This window comes from Octopus sinensis, linkage group LG21 (genome assembly GCF_006345805.1).
Source record: "Octopus sinensis linkage group LG21, ASM634580v1, whole genome shotgun sequence".
NCBI lineage: Eukaryota > Metazoa > Mollusca > Cephalopoda > Octopoda > Octopodidae > Octopus > Octopus sinensis.
In genome coordinates, this window is record NC_043017.1 from 11,087,997 (window position 1) to 11,104,574 (window position 16,578).

The following is a 16,578-nucleotide window of genomic DNA, read 5'->3' on the forward strand; positions in this document are numbered from 1 at the left end:
TCTAAGCTGAGGTTTCAGTCTATTATTATTAAGAGTCTTTCCAATTCCAAACTCAGAGTAATGTTGGAGAATATCAACAGCTTCAAAGAAACGAAAACGAACTTTTTAATGAGTTGATAATTATTTTTCTCTTGTTTGAAAAATCAAAATGCGTGAGAGAGAAAGCAAGTGTGTGAGAGAAATTGAGTGAGTGAGAGAGAGATTGTGACCGAAAGAAGCCCATCTTGTGTTGTGTGTGTGCATGTGTGTATATATATATATAATATATATATATATATATATATATATATATAATATAAATAAATAAATAAATAAATACAACTCCACCAAGGTATATATATATATATATATATATATATATATATATATATATTAATTAGAGATAAACCCACTATTAGGCAAATCAAACAGTGAAAAACATAAACCAATACATAGAAATAAAATTAATTAATAAAAAATATAAAATTCAAAATTAAATTATTTAAATTTAAAGTTAAAAAAATTATTTAAATTAATAATTTATACTTGTAAATTTTTATATATGTATATATATAATATTATATATATATATATATTTTATTATTTTTATTTTTTTAAATATAACTATCAAAAGTATTAAAAGGTTAATATAAGATAAAATATTAATATAATATATATATAATTTATTATTTTTATTTTTTTAAATAAATATAATTATCAAAAAGTATTAAGTAATATAAGATTAAAATATTATATTATATATAATTATATTATATTTTATTATTTTTATTTTTTTAAATAAATATAATTATCAAAAAGTATTAAAAAGTTTAATATAAGATAAAATATTATTATTAATATATATATATATTTTATTTTATTTTTATTTTTTTAATAAATATATTATCAAAAAGTATTAAAAAGTTTAATATAAGATATCTTATATATTATTATATTATATATTATATATATATATATATTAGAGAGAGAGAGAGAGAGAGAGAGAGAGAGAGAGAGAGAGATAAGTAGTTTGTCCACAGTGTAACACAGTGAGACTCTTGCAGTAAAATAATCTCAAACTCACAAACCGAAAGTCTAGAGTCTTGCCTACGTAGTTATTTATTACACACGAACGATAAAATAATGTCACATGATGAATAAAAAAACGAAAAAAAGTAAAAAACAAAACAAAAAACAAAACAAAAACAACACATGGCATACAAACTAGGAACCGAGATTAAAAATGATTACCTCAGATCTATTTTGCAAGCTCTCTAATATCGATGATAGCCCAACCAAAGTATTAAATCGCAGATTATGAATGAGGTGAGACCAATCAGAAAAAAAATGTATCAGGAAAATCTTTCTTTGGCAAATTTCCAGGGTGGCGGGGGGGGGGGGGGAAGAAGAAATGCTAAAATGCAACCAATTAAATGGTCAGAAACAATTATGAGATATCTGGGTATTAAGACCATGCCTCTGTTCATATAGCCTTAGTGTTAAGACCATGCCTCTATTCGTATAGCCTTAGTATAGCCATAGCTGTCAATCACTTGCAAGTGAGTATGGTTGGACAACAATGTACCATGTCTTCATAGAATGAAATGATTAGTTGGGGTCATTTGGTGCAGCTGACTGGACATTGAGCCTTTTTCAATTCTTTTATTCTTTCACTTGTTTCGGTGGCCATGCTGGAGCACCGCTTTTTAGTCGAACAAATCGACCCCAGGACTTATTCTTTGTAAGCCTAGTACTTATTCTATCGGTCTCTTTTGCCGAACCGCTAAGTTACGGGGACGTAAACACACCACCATCGGCTGTCAAGTGATGGTGGGGGACAAACACAGACACACACACACATATATATATATATATATATGATGGATCCACTCACAAGGCTTTGGTCGGCCCGAGGCTATAGTAGAAGACACTTGCCCAAGGTGCCACATAGTGGGACTGAACCCAGGACCATGTGGTTGGTAAGCAAGCTACTTACCACACAGCCACTGATAACTCTTTTTAGTGACAGTGCGTTTTGGCGCAGGTGGTTCATAGAATCAACGACAGTCTCAGATGGGCTGATATCAAAAGACCGTCAAGCAGTGGGAGAAAGACACACACACACACACAGGGCTTCCACTCAGTTTCTGTCTACCAAATTTACAAAGCATAGGTCTGCCTGCACTTATAGAAGACACTCACCAAATATGCTGTGGTGTGGGATTGAACTCAAAACCATGTGGTTTCAAAGCAAGCTTCTTAACCACACAGCCATGCCTGTACCTTGAAACAGTTTCCACTTATTTTAATTTTCTCTTTTTATTCTTCATTTTGAGATTTCAAAATGTGATGATACTTAAACTATAATTAGAAAAGGTGACAAATCTTCATTTTGAAATCTGAATTCAAATCAATAACTCCAGCGTTTTTTGTTTTATTTATATTTCGTTTGATTATTTTATACAGAATTTTAATTCAGGTTCAAATTTCAGATTTTATCTTCTCATGATTTCTGTTTTCAAAAATAACCAAACATAATCCACTCAAACACTAGAAAATACAAAAACACATCCTTCCACAAATACCTACTTTTAAAAGCAAAATAACATGAGAATTTTCTACCTAAATCTGTAACATCATTTTTTCTCAGACATCCACTTCATATCTGTATGTGTGAATTATATACATCATCATCATCATTTAACATTTGTTTTCCATGCTGGCATGGGTTGGATGGTTTGACAGGAGCTGGCAAGGCCATGAGCTACACCAACCAAGTTCCATAGTCTGGTTTGACTTGGTTTCTACAGTAAGATGCCCTTCCTAATGCCAACCACTTTACAGGGTGGACTGCTTTTTAGGTGGCACCATCACCTGTGCCCAGAATTATTGAAAGCTTTTTGTAGAGTACACATTTACAGAAAACAAAAGACGAAGACTGGCAAGGAAACAACAAGCAGGTGAATTAGTTTGGTGCTTGGGAAGAATGGAAAAGTCTTTGATGTTTTGAGCCTATGCTCTTTGTCAGAAAGGACTGAGAGGAAGAAAAGAAAAATGGAGAGAGACAAAATATGTAGGGATTAATAGTTTGACATGATGAAATGACTGATTTATTATGCTTTTACCAGAATGGGGACGTAAAAATTTGAGCCTCCTAGCAGGCCAAAACTTCTATGTCACCCTCACCCACTCTTCATGTAAAAGTATAATTTGAATTTCTATATATTGTGAGCAGAGGCGAGCTACTGCCACCTCTAGCAGATGAGGGATCCAGTACTGAAGAGAAGAAGAAATAGCCGGAAACCAGGACTGATATGCTGGTCCCATCACTAGAAAGTGGTAGGGGCTGGTTCCCCTCCTTGCAATATATTGGATACAGCTGTGCATCGTTAACCAGCTAGAGATGTCCTCTTGGGGTTAAAAAAATCACAGTAAAATCCGTTTGAATGGAACAGCTATATTGAAGTGGCTATGAACTTTACTTGCCAGTATAACTACCAACATTAGCTCTTAGATTTTAGAACTAACTTTTTAGCTTATGTTTTATTTGTAAATTCTCACTATATATATATATATTCTTGTATTTGTTTCAGTCAGTTGACTGCAGCCATGCTGGAGCACCACCTTTAGTCGAACAAATCAATCTCAGAACTTATTCTTTGTAAGCCTTATACTTATTCTATCAATCTCTTTTGCCAAACCGCTAAATTACAGAGACACAAGCACATCAACATCGGTTGTCAAGCGATGGTGGGGGGACACACACAAACACGTACGTATATATGTGTGTGTGTGTGTGTGTGCCGGCCCCGCCTCGACTGGCTTCTGTGCCGGTGGCACATACAAAGCACCATCCGAATGTGGCCGATGCCAGTGCCACCTCGACTGGCTTCTGTGCCGGTGGCACGTTAAAAGCACCAACCGATCGTGGCCGATGCCAGACTCCCCTGGCACCTGTGCAGGTGGCACATAAAAAGCACCCACTACACTCATGGAGTGGTTGGCGTTAGGAAGGGCATCCAGCTGTAGAAACACTGCCAGATCAGACTGGAGCCTGGTGCAGCCCCTGGCTCCCAGACCCCGGTCGAACCGTCCAGCCCATGCTAGCGCGGAAAACGGGCATTAAACGATGATGATGATATATATATATATATATATATATGATGAGGAGGAGGAAGAGGAAATGGCGGGCTTCTTTCAGTTTCTGTCTACCAAATCCACTCACATAGCTTTGGCCAGCCTGAGGCTATAGTAGAAGACACTTGCCCAAGGTATCACATACTGGGACTGCACCCGGGACCATGTGGTTGGGAAGCAAGATTCTTATATTGTGTTGATCTCTTAGAGAGATTTTAGAACAAGCATTTTTGCTTAAATATATTCAAATATGAATCAGAAGCAGTTACAAGCATTGTATACATTATCAAACAGATACACATAAACACACATGCACGTGTGTACATAAAGATATTCTTGAGTGTCTAAAAATGACAAAAATCCTAATGACTAACAATGTGCGACTTCATCAAAATATCCTGTTAACATGTAAATAATTATCATATCTGACCTACTCACAAGTCATTAACTACACTTATTAACACAGCGTAGGATTTTTTTCTAATGCAACAATAACACCAATAACAACAACACTAACATCTGATCTCATCAGAAACTTCGTAAATGATATAAAATTGGACTCCTAAATAGGAGTGTTTCCCATTGTACTGACAACATGATATTTTGCAACCATGGGCCACAAATTATATTACTGATAATGACAAGATCAAAGCATGAGGCAGAGAGGGAGAAAGAATCAATGTGGTGTGGGAGTAGTTGCTCCTATTGGTTATAGGACCTGCTAGAAACAGCAATCAAATCTTCCTCAAATCGCGTTTGATAAATTTAAAAGCAATTCTAATTTTGGTACAAGACTAGTAATTTTACGAGGAAGGGGTTAGTCAATTGCATCAACCCCACCCCACACAGACCAGTGCTCAACCAGTAGTTATTTTATTGAATCTCAAAATTGTCCTTTGTGGAATATGAACTCAGAATTTGAAGCCATTTCGTCCGGTTAAAGAAAGACAAAAAATTTTAAAAAAAAACATAAGGAAATAGAAAGCAAATCTAGTTGTCTCATTAGAAATAGCAACATATTCTCCTTCAAATTACAGCTGACTACCTTTATAAACAAGAAAAGTACATTATTTAATATTGTTCTAGGTTCGATGAAAAAAATGGAATTAGACTAGATGGTCATAGTTGGATCAATTTTATCAGAGATGATTGTGAATCAAAGATGAACCAGCAAAGTTTTCTTGGTTTTTGTCAAAGAGAACATCAGGATGTTATTTACTTGAAAATATGAAAAGAATAATTTGGTAGCTATGGAGATTTGCTTATTATCCTAACGAAACTACATAAGTGCTCAGAAAGATGACGAACCAAAGTAATTTTCAATGCTAATGAGTAATGATTATCTGTACAAGTTCAAATATTCTCTAAGCTGCTCTAAGTTGAAAAGATTAACTTGGATTAAGATTAAAAACAATATTCACATGTTGTGAATAACTGTAAATCTGCAAAAAAAAATATGACGACAAATATTTAAGAGGGACATTAACTTTGTCATCACATCGGTGACAGAGGACCCATGAGGGCCATGGGAAGACAACTCTTTCATTCAGACGAAATCAGGGCAATAATAAATTGAAAAAAAAAGTTGCTGTTAGATTAAGAAGCTCACTTTGTAACATTGTGGTTTTGGGTTCAGTGCCACAGTGCAACACCTTGAGCAAGTGTTTTCTACTGTAGATAGCCCAAGGCCAACCAAATCTTCCACACAGAAACTGTGTGGCAGGTACTAGTGTCGATTTGTTTGACTAAAGCAGTTAAGGTGGTGCTCCAGTATGGCTGCAGTCCAATGACTGAAACAGATAGAAGTATACGATAAAGGTGAACAAGTCATTTAATTGCATGTGAATATCATAAAATGAAACCTGAATCCATGGGCTGTTTGGTGTGGGTTGCTCAGACCCTGCATGGCAATTTTGCAAACGTGCTGCCCCTTAACTCTGCCTTTTTTTTTCACTACCATAGCAATGGCCTCATTTCTCAGAGCTAACTGGTCCCTCGACCACTTAACCTTTTGAACCCGAGAGGATCACTTTAAGCAGGTATGATTTTGTTTGACCATACGTACCCCTGGAAAGCCCCAAAGTAGGCAGCCACATGGTATCATGCATCAGTGTGGGCTGCCTTGGTGCTGTTTGAGTTCTGTTGTTTGGCTCTATCTCTTCAGAATAAAGTACTTGATAAGATCAGAGTCTGGGCAGTATGGCATGGAGAAGAGGTTGTCGCCTATGCAGTGTGTCCACATTCTCCAAGTGGATCCTAAGGAACAGCATGGTCATTATTGTTTGGCACCAGCACTGTTGCAGGAGATGCCAGAACCAGATTGTAGACAATGTTGAACTGTCTCAGGGGTTCCGATTCCCAATTTTTCCTCAAGGTTTACTCCTGCAGACTTTCTCCACAGCTAGGTATGGCCACAAGACAGCAGAAGTTTGGAATCAGGGTTTTAATTCTCCTACACACACACACACACAGGGTCTCCACAGTTTCTGACAACCAAAGCCACTCATAAAGCTTTGGATGGCTAAGTGCTCTAGTAGGAGACACAGTAGGACTGAACTCAAAGCTGTTTGGTTACTCTTTTACTTGTTTCAGTCATTTTGACTGTGGCCATGCTGGAGCACCGCCTTTATTTGAGCAACTCAACCCCGGGACTTATTCTTTGTAAGCACAGTACTTATTCTATCAGTTTCGTTTGCTGAACCGCTAGGTGACGGGGACATAAACACACCAGCATCGGTTGTCAAGCAATGCTAGGGGGACAAACACAGACACACAAACATACACGCACACACATATATATACATATATATGACGGGCTTCTTTCAGTTTCCGTCTACCAAATCCACTCACAAGGCTTTGGTCAGCTCGGGGCTATAGCAGAAGACACTTGCCCAAGGTGCCACACAGTGGGACTGAACCCGGAACCATGTGGTTGGTAAGCAAGCTACTTACCACACAGCCACTCCTTGGGAAACAAACTTCTTAACTGTCTATAATATACATTCGTAGAATGAAGTATACCAAACTGAAAGTCAAAAGGGATGCAGGTTGACCAATGACAACTTCTAGATCAAATTCGTGTGTGTGTGAATGGATAGACAGATTAGATCCACACACACACTTCTTATTTTCTGTGATATAAGCAAAATACATTGCTTGGTAGATGCACAACATAAGAGTACACCTTTAATGCAAGTCTAACACAGTGCCACTAACGGTTATCACATCTTCAATAACCATTTACAATTGTTTCAATTTTTAATGTCAATTCACGCAGAAGTTCCACAGGACAAGTTACATATTTGCAGTTTTAAATTCTTTGTCTTCTTATTTTGATTATATTTTTCTAAACTTCCCTAAACTTACACATTGGTTTCACTAACGTGACACCTGGATTTTCTATACCTGAAGGATTTCCAAGTTTTTTGAGACGCCAAGTCAAATATGTAGATAACTTTAAGCTCAGGTTGAGTACTGCATTGGAAATAGCCCAGCTTTCTATCCTTCCAGGACCTTAATATATAGGGAGTTGTTCTCCATGGTCAGTTAATAGGTAAGGACTTTGCCCGTGGCTAAGAGTTGTTTTGATTTATTTCTAGCAATGCTGATTTTCACCTGTAGTCACTGTAGTGACGATTGTACTTGTGCCTTTTGGTTTTTAAATTGTGAATAGCCATCTTAATAATATATATATATATATATATATATATATATAAAATCCAAATCAAAATCGATCAACATCAAGGGAAATTGCAGCTGTGATACCAGAGCCGGTGGTACGTAAGAGAACCATCCGAACGTGGCCATTGCCAGCGCCGCCCCGACTGGCCTTGTGCCGGTGGCACGTAAAAAGCACCATCCGATCATGGCCGTTTGCCAGCCTTGTCTGGCACCTGTGTCGGTGGCACGCAAAAAGCACCCATGACACTCACGGAGTGGTTGGCGTTAGGAAGGGCATCCAGCCGTAGAAACATTGCCAGATCAGACTGGGCCTGGTGCAGCCTTCTGGCTTCCCAGACCCCAGTTGAACTGTCCAACCCATGCTAGCATGTAAAGCGGACGCTAAACGATGATATATATATATATATATATATTATATATACTTATACATATATACATATACACATACACACACACGTGTGTGTGCATCTTGCTCATAATTTCATATTTTTCTAAACTTCTTAGCTGAATGCATGCACACGTGTGTGTGTGTGTGTGTATGTAAATATATAACTGTATAATTAAGTACTGGTAGACTAAAGGATTAGCTGGTTATGATGAGAACTGGATTACACACTGCCGCCCTATGTTTTAAGCTATTGATTTAGCACAATGTACGTTAAGAGCAAAGAAGACACATCCAGCCACTCATACACAGAGGAAGGCAAGCTACCACCACCAAACTGGACATAATTAAGCCCATACACGGACCAGATGTAGGAGCTATTCCAAGAGCAGCTGTTGCTGCAACAGACACAACTCAGGGTGAAACTCTCTAAGATAATGAATAGGGAGTTGGCACAGAAATATTTTCAGGATTTACGGAAATACTACCACCACTCCCAACTGCATTCTGCTGTGACTGATATGGTTCTTTTAACAAGGGACCTAGTGGAACGAGTATCAATGTTAGCATCAGACACGGTAGTTGACCTACAGACATTCATGGTAAGTGGTTGCTGTATGAAATCTCTTTCACCCTGTTATATAAATACGGTGTATGGGTTTAGGGGTTCAAAGATGATGAGGTTTAAGTACAACAGGATCTGATAAGTCAGATGACCGAATTAAGTTTCAATATCTGTTTTGGCATATATATACATATATATATATATATATATATATATTAATGACTTGTAGGTATATCTTTTATCTTCTACTTGCTTTGGTAATTAGACTTCAGCCATGCTGGGGCACCACCCTGAAAACTATCTTATTTGAATGGATGCACCCCAGTATTTTTTTTTATTTTTATTTTTATTTTATCTAGTTTCAGCTCACGAGCTGTGGCCATGCTGGGGCACCACCATTTATTTATTTTATTTTTTAAACTTGGTACTTATTCTATCAGTCCCTTTTTACTGAATCACTAACCTACTGGGATGTAAACAAACCAACACCAGTTGTCAAGTAGTGGTGGGAACAATATATATATTTTTTGTTGTCTGGGGAGAGTCATTTTGTTTTAATGCCTTAACACACCCACTGGTTCAATTTCCACTCATTATTTTTCTTTCCTAAAATTTTCATTGCTTCTTGCAACCTCTTCAATAGTTGTTGCCCCCACCTCTCCCATATATATATATATATGCGTGTGTGTATATATATATATATACACACACACACACACCTGTTTGGATGAACAAATAAGAGAAATAGAATACATGCCATACCTATTTTTTATTCAGCAGAAAGTGACAAAAGTAAAAATAAGGACCAAGAACAACTTCACCCTTTAGCACGGAGATTACTCAGTCAAATGTAATCCACATGGTTTTGAATTAATCATATATTATCTCATAGCTGCAAGAGTTTAATGATGTGAATATTTTTAGAATGACATTGTAGGGTAGGTGTGAGAGATTGGATCTGGTTTGTTTGGACATAAAACAGATGAGAAATATTAGGCCCGATATGACCAGATTAAATGCTAAAGAGTTAAACTGGCCACCCCTTTTACGCCTTTAAAATTTGTGGTACTGCATTGCGTTCTAGGTTTCATCTTTTCTATTTTTAGCATTCTCTTTCTCTCTTTTACTTGTTTCAGTCATTTGACTGCAGCCATGCTGGAGCACCGCCTTTAATCGAGCAACTCGACCCCGGGACTTATTCTTTGTAAGCCTGGTACTGATTCTATCAGTCTCTTTTTGCCGAACCGCTAAGTGACAGGGACATAAACACACCAGTATCGGTTGTCAAGCGATGTTGGAGGAGACAAACACAGACACACAAACATACACGCACACATATATATATATATATATATATATATACATATATACGACGGGGTTCTTTCAGTTTCTGTCTACCAAATCCACTCACAAGGCTTTGGTCGGCCCGAGGCTACAGTAGAAGACACTTGCCCAAGGTGCCACGCAGTGGGACTGAACCTGGAACCATGTGGTTGGTAAACATGCTACTTACAACACAGCCGTAATCTTTTTTTTTACTCAGAGGGAAGGTATTGCTTGATTACATCAAACTTAGTGCTCAGCAGGTAATTATTTTATAAATCCTTAGAAGATGAAAGGCAAAGTCAGCCTCGGAGGAATTTGACCTCGAAACATAAAACCAGGAAGAAATTCTGTTAAGCATTTTGTCTGGTGCAGAAAGAATTCTACCTGGGTTGTGATATAGGTGCAAGGCCACACATTGTGTGTGGAAAAAGAACTGTCAATGCATTCCCTCCTTGTACTTGACAGCCACCTCTCTAATGTTAGCATCATGAGAAAAACACCCAGTACACTCTGAGAAGGGCGAGTTTGTGAGAACCTGTTAGTCTTGTCAAGAATGTGACACATCTTTAGTACTGGTGGCATAAATAAAGGCACTCAGAAGACTCAATAAAGTGGTTGGTGTTAGGAAGGGTATTCAGCCTTATAGAAACCAAGCCAAAATGAGGTAGCTCCCACCTCTCTAGGCAAGCAGTACTACTTGAATAGTAAGTAGTACTGGCCCCAAGCGTGTTGACTTGCCCAACCCATGCTAGCATGGAAAGCTGACGCCAGATGATGAGCAGATATGGATGAAAGATAAAGTAGGTTATGACAGGATCTGAACTCAAAACTTTTTCAAAAAAAAAAAAAAAAAAATCTGTTTTGGTGGGTATCAGATACGTCTATGAAATACAGGGAATACGATTTTCATAGTAATATTTTTTTTTTCAAAATATCTTCCCATTTTCACTTTATGATCATAAACCGAAAGGTTTATTTTTACTAAACAGTCTTCTCAATAAATCCATTCATTTTTCTAAGAAATGTCTTTTACTTTTAAATATGAAAACAAACTCCTTTAGTCTGTAGTATTTCGTCCTGTAATCTATCTTGCTTCAGTACTAAAATAATACATATTAGTTATTACGAGCCTCTAGCGTGACCACTCCATCGAGTGAGTCAATAAAAACATGAGGTTGTTGGTGACAATGACAGGCGATGGAAGAGTGATGATAAAAGATATCATACCTCAACGCAAGACTACATACATTTATAACAGTAGTAGTAGTAAATTAAACTATCCGAGTGTATCAGATGTTGGTAAAAGTGAGAGCAATTTAAATAGCAAACGAAAGATATAAAATAACTTTGGTAAATTTGTCGAAACGACACTAAATCTCAACAAAAAAATCTAAAGTATGGTGTTTTTTTTTATTTATAAAATATATTATAAAACTGTAATTAAATCAGCTTAATTAGTGTTAATAATGACAGGCTCCCTTATGAAAACATAAGGCTTGCTGGTAATTTTTTCTGTCTAGAAAGGTATTTTCGATCCTCTCGGCCAGAGCTTATCAACCTTTTTTTGCGTATGGGGACTCCCTTTGATTCCTGTTTTACAGAGAGGGACCCTCATAGCCATTTGGTGTTTTAAAAGAAATCATGTTCCTACGTTCGAGATTCCCTCTTTTTCCTTAATATACAGACTCCCTAATAGGCTCATAAAGTATTATTTACACTACATGTGTGGCACCCCTGAAGGTCTACAACAATTCTAAGACGTGCTGCTGTTTTATATCTGTAACATATACCATTAAACGTTAATTAACTCGGTTTAATTAACCTTAATAATCACATGTCTGATGATTTATTTGTAAATTGGGTGAATGTAGCAGGTCTTTTGTAAGTGGTTCCTTAAACAGCAGCAGACCTTAGAATTGTTGTAAGCATTCGGAGGATTCCACATGTCGAGTGTAAATAAATATTTTACGAGCCAACGAAGGTGTTTCTGGTAATTAACTAAGTCTAATTAAACTGACTTGATCACCGTTTTAATACATTTTATAAACAATAAAACATATTTTAGAATATTTGTAGGTATTCGGGGATTCCACAAAAGCGGTGGCTAATAAATACTTTTGAGACAATTAAGAAACCTGTGATTACTAAGACTAATCAAATTGACTTAATTATATTTTATAACATATTCTAAAAATAAAACCCTATACTTTCTCTTTATCCAGTGTTTCGTTTTCTACTGAGGGTCGCTGTACTCCACTAATCTGTAAAATTATACCATAATTCCTTAAAAAAAAACTATAATGTAGAGGAGGTCGTAGTTTGCCTACGATGTCCATATTCGACGTATGTACCTTAATTTCTTTCTTAGAATGTGGTTCCATTTTCAAAGAAACCCTCAACACAGCTATGGAAATTAAACAAACACCCTTATTAATTAATATATATTATCATAATAATCGGTCGAAATGACAGCTTCATTGCACGAACGTCGTTAAATACTCTTAGAGCTACAGAAAATTAAATGAAAACTCTTAAAATGGGTATTTTAGAAAGAAAAGGAATCCTGATTTTGGTTCCTCATGACTTTCTGAAAAATCGTCAACTCTTTGAGGAAATTTTCTACACATTCCTTTCAGGTGGTGTAGAATACAATTATATCGGAATCTAATTTTAAAATAAATGTATATTGGTGGGTCCACATTCACACTGACATATATTACAAATTTTTTTCTTCAAAATTTCAAGTTTATTTTGTAGATATATTTCTTTACTACCCACAAGGGGCTAAACATAGAGGGACAAACAAGGACAGACAAAGGTATTAAGTCGATTACATCGACCCCAGTGCGTAACTTGTACTTTATTCATCGACCCCCGAAAGGATGAAAGGCAAAGTCGACCTCGGCAGAATTTGAACTCAGAACGTAACGACAGACGTATTTTGTAGATAGATAGATGTGATGTGTATCAGCATCTATTAGTGGGAGACCAACAATTCCCTCCACACACTTTTTTTATATATATTAAATTATATAAAAGTAATCGACAATATCTGGAAGGTATTTGTAGAAAATTTCATTCCAAAATTCCCATTTTACTGAAAGTTATGAGGAAACAAAGTCTGGTGTGTCTCTCGACTGGGACACACAATACAAATAAAAACAGACGGAAATATAAGACAGCAGTGAAAATCGTCCGTAATAAAGATATTTCAAAGTAAATAAATTACTCATGTGAATCAAATATTTTATGGAAGAAGGAGAAAGACTGAGAAAAAATTAGAACAGTTAAATAGTAAATAAAGGGAAATATAAATTACTTTCCACTAAAATTGATGTTTATTAATGCACCGCCTAACCGGAGACGGAAATAGTAAGTATAACTACACTTTAGAGCCCCAATTACGTCTTAAAATATGCTTGTTTATTTTTTTTATAAACAAACATTTGCGAGAATGTAGATTACGATTATTTTGATAAATTGCTTTCTTAAGGACTTTTAGTTTATTCTCAATCCACTCTCCCGATTGTTTCCTCTTAACAGTTAAAATGCGTATTTTTAAAAGTTCTTTCAAAACACTATATCGTCGAAAACATATATCTGCAAAATGTCATTAATAAATATGCCTTTTTCAAGGAGTTGTGACATAACAAGAATTGCGATGGGGACACCACACCAGAGTTATGCTGTGTCGTCAATTAGGAGCCACTCCTGTGTCCAGGTTCGCCTAGCTAAGACCCTCTAGTCCCCTGTTTTGTGCTGCAGGAATACAAGCAGCCAAGCTTTTGTTCCGAATCAAGTCTTTGATATCGTCAGTCCATAAAGTCTGGACACTAAAGAGTAGGCACATCACAAAAATACTAAAGTGTAGTTGTCCATGGAACACCAAATTGGGATTATGCCAAACACGAAAGTGTAGATATGTCACAAAGACAACAAAATACAATCATAACATGCAAATAACTTCTGTCGTGAGGTACCAAACTATAGATATGCCATTGAAGCGCGAAACTGTAGTTATGTCGTAGTGTGGAAATGAAACAGTTCAATGTTTATAGATAACGTTTGTGTTTTGGGTGAGACAATAAAATAAAAATTACTGATATCAGTCTCGGTTTTAGTGATGCATGAATGAATTCGAGCATTTGTGGTGTTCAAACACTTTGCTGAGAGAATGAAGCAAATTAGCAACACGTCAAATGGAATCCAGTCGGAGCAGAAATGATTATTCTTTTGCTTTTTTAGCGGGAAACGAAACTTCGGTTGATGTCTGGAAGGGATTCATTCAACTGGTCCGGAGACAGTCGTCCTTGCTTCCTGGCTCGTCATTTGGCATACAGATAATTTTTTTCATCAATTAACAAATATTATTGGTATACAAAACCAACCAGACATTATATATTTCATGCTTTATCAGTTCAGAAAATTAAAAAGTCAATTAATAAACGTAAATATTAAATCATGACAAATAATATTCGTTTCAAAAAACACTTACCACGCTGTTCGTCCGCACATTTTCTCAGTTGTAGTATTTATTTACGAATGCTTTGTCGTATTTTTTGCCTAAGATATGCTGTTTTAATCTGCTTCAATTTATAATTATAAAAATAAGCTTATAAACAGATTGGAGGTGAGACTCTTTACATACGACGATGACGCCCGGGGTAGTCAAAACTAGAAACGGGTGGCTGTTGTTTGGCGAGAAGAAAGAAAAAATATCAATGGGCTTCGTCAATCATTTTATGGTTCATATAGAAAAAAATTAACATTAAAGAGAATAAAAACCTAGAAAAAGTAAATAATTTTAAAAAGATTTCGTTACCAAAAAAAAATTAATTATACTTGCAATACTTCGGAAGGGTTAACATCCCATAATACTTAATTACCTAATATATATTATATATTAGATTAATTTTTTTTGAAATTAATGTAAATTGTATTTAGATATATTTTAATGTGAATTTCTAAAAAAGAAAATTAATTAAATTACAATAACCAAATATATCGAATCATTAATTCGATCACGTGTAAGGAAGGTATCGGTTTTCCATTATCATTAATATTATTATTGAAAATAAAGCAGCCACCTAGGTATCTCGTTCATTCATTCGTTTGAAGGAATTTATAAATATAAAATGCTTATTACTTTTCTTTTGTCTTGGTCGCAGCAAAGACGTTTAAACGTGTAGAATACAGAAAAGTAACTGAGTTAATGCATCAAGTAATTTACAGACAGTGCGATATATAGATGAGATGTAATATATATAGATATGGTGAAGCCGAAATATATATATACATATGATGAAACCGATGTATAGAATGAGTTGAAACTATAACATAACATAAAGGTTTGGTAGAACGAATCGGATGAAAAGAGTAAATTAGTATACGTATATTATTATTTTTTTTTTATCGGTAATAAGTTATAATTGACTCGGGGGACGAGTGTTTCGTGTATGGCAGTAATCAATTTTATGAATGCCGTACACGAAACTTTCGGCCTTAGAGTAATTTTTGGAACTTTCTGCCGCTTAGATTATAATATAGTGATGAAAATGATATCTACTACATATCATTTGTATGTGAGAGAAGTGACTTACGGACTCTTAGACGACTTACATATTATATATATATATATATATATATATATATGCTATCAGTAATAATATAGGGTGAAATTAATTAATTTGGAATAATCATTAATTTCACCAAGTAGATTTCGGCATGTAAAAGCCCCATTCAATGAAGGTTTAAGTAATACTAAGTAATTAAGGGTTTAGCAACGATTTGCCTCACCACACACCGAATTTAGAAACAGCAGTCAAAGAGTTATAGCTATTCTTTCTACTGAGATCTCCCTTTTAGTAGAAAGAATAGCTATAACTCTTTGACTGCTATTTCTAAATTCGGTGTGTGGTGAGGCAAATCGTTGCTAAACCCTTAATTACTGAGTATATATATATGCTATGTAGATACATGCTTATAGAGGAAAGGGTCATATATTTGAATACAAGACTGAAGGAAAAAAGAGAGAAGACATTTCTTATTCATTTAAAGCTCTTTTTATTTTATTTTATTTAAAATATTGAATAAAGCGCGACAGTTTTTTGTTTTCACAAAGAATATAATACCGTTTAATACGAACCGTGTGCAAGTAATATATTGATCACTAATCAAGAAGCAACTTAAAATATATATTTAACGACATCTAACTACAGTTACGGGATTTAGATGACACCCACGGCGATTTGGGTGATACACTCACGATAGTAAGGTCGTTGTTTCGATTCCTGGACAAGACACTGCGTTGTGTTCTTGAGCAAGATTCTTCATTTCACGTTACTCCAATTCACTCAGCTGTAAATGAATTTCAGCAACAGCTGTGACGAACCGGCGTACCGTGCAGGGTAGCTGTTATAGTCTCACCCAGGGTAACATTTTCCCACCCAATCACCATATATTCAGCTGAAACCGACCACTATATAATAAATACAGGTGCTCCAGT

At 35.8% G+C, this 16,578-nt stretch overlaps 2 protein-coding genes across 10 annotated transcripts in view; one reads left to right on the forward strand and one right to left on the reverse strand.

The window, feature by feature from the left end:
• LOC115222835 (abasic site processing protein HMCES) overlaps positions 1 to 14,880 on the reverse strand; it is a 112,696-nt gene extending 97,816 nt beyond the window's left edge. The window contains exon 1 of the mRNA XM_029793166.2: positions 14,569 to 14,880. Coding sequence (XP_029649026.1) covers positions 14,569 to 14,588 — 20 coding nt within the window. The 5' untranslated portion in view covers positions 14,589 to 14,880. The remainder of the gene's footprint in view (positions 1 to 14,568) is intronic.
• The window catches only part of LOC115222833 (serine/threonine-protein kinase N2), a 219,596-nt gene continuing 211,543 nt past the window's right edge, over positions 8,526 to 16,578 (forward strand). For 3 of the 9 annotated variants that reach the window (XM_036511958.1, XM_036511960.1, XM_036511965.1), the window contains exon 1: positions 8,527 to 8,784. In XM_036511958.1, coding sequence (XP_036367851.1) covers positions 8,620 to 8,784 — 165 coding nt within the window. In that variant the 5' untranslated portion in view covers positions 8,527 to 8,619. Of the gene's footprint in view, positions 8,785 to 16,578 lie in introns of all 9 variants that reach the window. The other 6 variants (XM_036511964.1, XM_036511967.1, XM_036511968.1 and 3 more) reach the window with 3 other exon arrangements.